A 4,140-nucleotide genomic window follows, 5' to 3' on the forward strand; every position below is an offset into this window, starting at 1 on the left:
CCGATATAAAATTAATTAGTTTTCTTGAAGACATTCAATAGTTGTTGGAGACGTTATCTTCATTCTATGAACTTCATTAGTTTTCTTGAAGACATTCAATATTTGTTGGAGACGTTATCTCATTCTATGAACTTCATTAACAAATCGACCACACATTTCATTAAATTTGGTTGCTTTCTGTGCAAGTTGTAGCGCCTCTTGGTTCAGTCTCACTAATCAACGGGCTAGAGTCACTTGAGCCGGTCTATGATCGGGGCTTCGGCCAGGGCCTCTTTGGCCTGGTCCGGGCCTGGGTGCCCCTATGGCGACTAGGCTTGGTTGGCCCAGCCCATTGCCAGCCTTAATGTATCCTTTCACTCTAATAATTCAATAACAGGAATCAAACTTGAGATGCAGTGTTGCTGAAGTCAACTACTAGGCACTCAAGCCCAAACCCATGCCCAAGCCCGATTTATAACATGGTGGATTATCGATACCGCTCACCATGGTCCCTTAATTTCTTCTATTTACTCATGAAGTAATTTCTTCTATTTACTCATGAAGTCTGAGTCTCTTGACTTCCAAAGTTCACATAACCTATGCCTCCAAATATCATTATTTACTTTTAAGATCACAAAAGAAAGTCATTTTATTAATTTAAGGAAAGTAAACTTTCCCAGCACAAATATACCTTCATTAGAAAGTATAGAGCACAATAATACAACGCATTCATCTCAAACGAAAAAGGGGAAAAAATACAAAAAAGAAGAAGAAGCTTGTAGTGAAAAATTCCAAAGAAAAATATGAAAGGGCACAGCACAAGCAATAGAAGGCCTAGTTGTTGTACATGGTTTGATTCATTGGTGGCTTCATAGCAGCTTGGGCCTGCTGCTGCTGCTGCATGAGAGCCATGTTTCCATGCCATCCTGAGATTTATATCAACAAAAATATTAGTATTTTAGGGTTATAAAAAATAATAAATTGCCTAATCCTACATAATCACATTCTTTGTGGGGATTACATTCAAACTCAGTAAATAAGTATGTGTGAGAGAGAGAGAGAGAGAGTTACCGAGGGCAGGATCGAAACCCCGATTCTTGAGTTCCCGGTACTCCTGACACAACGCGCACCACTCGCACAGGAAATGCGAGACCCAATCGGGAGCCGGGGCCTCGACGAGCTCATACTTGGCCCTAAGCTTAGTCCGATATGTGCACGACAAGAGGCACGGCAAGCCAATGCAACAGGCGATACCCGCGTACATGATCCCACTGGTAGTGCACGCTACAAACTCGATACCCCATGCAACACAAGTGCAAGAGATCAGCACTTAACAAGGTACTAAACATAGCAAATAAATGCAAACTGGTGAATAAATTATCAAACAAGGATGAAAAATAATTTCATTTTGGTCCATATTTTTATGGGGTGCTCACTTGTGCGACCCTCATCCACTATCTCCGCAATTTGGGCGAAAGTCAGGCATGGGAAAAGAGCGGTAATAAGTGCTGCGAAATGCAATACAATACACAAATAAGTACAATACACAAATAAGTACAGAATGAAGCGTTAAAAATAGGAAAAATGTTTATACAACGTTGTGACCTTATGGCATGGAAGTCAAGTGGACCTTAAAATTATAGTAGAAAAGAGTTTTTGGAAGTTGGAAAACCCTTCAATTGATCATATCGACTTCGAGATATATTATAAAGATAAAAGAATTTTAAGTCCTACAAATAGTCCATCTTGAAACAAATTATCAGGACCGTCTATTTTCAAGATTTTGATACGTTTATAGATACGCTCAATCTTCACAGTTTTTGGAATTTTATCTTCTACCAAAATTTAAAAATGCTTCTTAATTGTATAGTTTAAGGTAGTGTTCAAGAAATCAAACCGACGTCGAAACCGGCCAATGGCCAGTTCCAAGTAATTGGTAAACCGACCTAAACAGCATGTCCCGGCCGGTCCAAAAAGTAAAAATTATAAAAAAAATTTAAAATATGAAAAATATATTTAAAGCATGATTAAGTAAAGTACATCCAAATGAAGTTGAAAATCAGTAAAAAAAAATGATTTTTTTTTTCCCAAGGGTATTTTTTAATTTTTTTTTTTAAAAGTAGGAAATATAAAAATAATTATTCATGACGAGTAACACTTTACAATCTTTGCGAAAACGATAAAAAAATTTCAAAAATACATTATAGATCAAGTTTATTCAAAGTTTTTTGAACTTTTTAATAATACTCGGTTGGATCACCGAAACCGGACAAAATTGGAGCGGCGAATGCCCTGTTCCCGTTTGATTAGGTGGTTCTGAGTTGGACTTGCGGAGTTTGCTAACGCTTTTTAAATTTCTCACCCTTAAAACATAAGCTCCAATGCATTTTTTCAATGAAAAAATGATCTCTTTCTTTGGGGACAAAGGCTGCAGGCCAACTTTTTGTTTGGTTCTCACTACTTGCTACGGTGCCGACAAATCTGGGATTCGGAAATTTATACTCCGAAATGAAGACAAATGTTGCTGCATTGAAATTCCTTTGGCAAGAATAGTTCTTCAATACACCCTTTTTTTTTTTTTTACCTTTCAATAACAATTTCGAGAAGATAAAAAGCTGTGTGTTAAAACAAATGTTATATAGTATTAAAATGGATTAAGACTCATTATACGTAAGCATTCAAAAAAAAAAAAAAAAGCAAAACTCATTTTTTTTCTTTATTTGCTAAATCTAGATCTCTCCTAACAATTTTTCTTCCAACTTTTTAACTTTGATGCTCCTATAAATCTGTATTTAGAATTAATCGTAAGGTTAATTTTCAGATAACACGAACATAAAAACAATTGAATAGGAAAGAACGCCCTGGTGATATCAAGGAGACTTTATTCCTCAGAAATTCCAACAGTATTTTTTTTTTTTTTTTTTAAAAAAAAAAAAAAAAGGAGCTTGTATACCGTTCATCGGATCGTCGCAACAACTGAAGATGTCGGAAGACCAAGGCACGGTTGCAGGTCTCTGCCCGTACATCGCCGGAGGCAGGTGGACGGGCATCTGCATGGGACATCCGGGAGCTGGAGGAAATGGCCTGGCAGGGTAAGCCGCAGGCTGCGGTGCATAACCCTCCGGTGGGGGAAACGCCTGCAGGGCAGGTTGTTGGTTCGGTGGCGGAAAAGCCACCGGCTGAGGAGGTGGTGGAGAAGGTTGAGGGTTTGTAGAGAGATTTTCTGGGGGGTAAGCTGGGGTTGTGTATGGTTGTGGAGGTGGCTGAAAGTTTTCTTGGGGCTGGGGTGGTGGATTGGTTTGTGGTTGAGGAGGGTAGGGGGATGAAGAAGGGTCTGTTTGGGGCCGCCCCATATTGTGAATAAACACTTAAAACTAGTTAAGTGTTAATGGGGAAATGCATGTTTAGATGAAGGAGAAAGAGGGGTTCTTATAGTGTGGGGGTTAGAGATGGATGATAAATATCTTCATTTTAGAAAAGACAGATTCGTCCAGATTTTGTGAGAAAGTCCAAGTATTCAAAGTCTCTGAAAATTGCAGCCTACATTATTTTGTAACATTTTCATACCTCTTTTTCCTCTTTCAATCTTGTTACGTTATTAAGGAAAATTACATGGGGAAAATAATTCATCTATGCCTAGTGGTCTCTCAGTTTCTGTTTCAAGCTCTCTAAAACATGTCCAAAACTATTTGTTTGTATGCATACTCCTGGGTGTATTTTCCCAATAATTTGAATAAAGTTGTATTCAAGTGCAATCCTTTAGAAAATCCATGGATTTAGGATATGAAATCCATCCTGGTTCATCCAGAATATTTCAGCATTAAATTTGTCATCTTGTAGCAATGATAAATGCTCAATAAACAAAATATAAAATAGTCTATTTTCACATTTAATATCTTTTTTATTTCATATTCATGCTCATTGGTAAATAAAATTTTAGGTCTAAAATCCTTCTCTTAGATTAATTTTAAAGGAGACCGCAAACATCAAAACCCTTCTTTCTTCATATATATATGATAATTCATTTCAGGCCACTATGTAAGAAATTCAAAACTTTGTTCTCTAGAATTTCTTTTTTCTCTTTCAAATTTTTGTTTATAATCTTGGGCAAGTATATTTTTAGAATGAGTAATGAACTTATGAAACCCTTCCACATCAATG

At 37.1% G+C, this 4,140-nt stretch overlaps 1 protein-coding gene across 1 annotated transcript; it reads right to left on the reverse strand.

Annotated features, from left to right (window-relative positions):
- Nucleotides 1-602: 602 nt before the first annotated feature.
- LOC18421957 (protein PLANT CADMIUM RESISTANCE 4) lies at nucleotides 603-3,391 on the reverse strand. The gene is made up of 4 exons (XM_006826739.4): nucleotides 2,933-3,391; nucleotides 1,416-1,487; nucleotides 1,051-1,263; nucleotides 603-905 (listed from the first exon to the last, which is right to left on the reverse strand). The coding sequence occupies exons 1-4, from the start codon at nucleotides 3,330-3,332 to the stop codon at nucleotides 814-816; spliced, it is 777 nt and encodes a 258-aa protein (XP_006826802.3). The 5' UTR covers nucleotides 3,333-3,391; the 3' UTR covers nucleotides 603-813.
- Nucleotides 3,392-4,140: the final 749 nt, after the last annotated feature.

The sequence above is a fragment of the Amborella trichopoda genome, chromosome 4 (assembly GCF_054954075.1).
Source record: "Amborella trichopoda isolate Santa Cruz 75 chromosome 4, AtrichopodaSantaCruz75HAP2 v2.0, whole genome shotgun sequence".
Taxonomy (NCBI): Eukaryota; Viridiplantae; Streptophyta; class Magnoliopsida; order Amborellales; family Amborellaceae; genus Amborella; species Amborella trichopoda.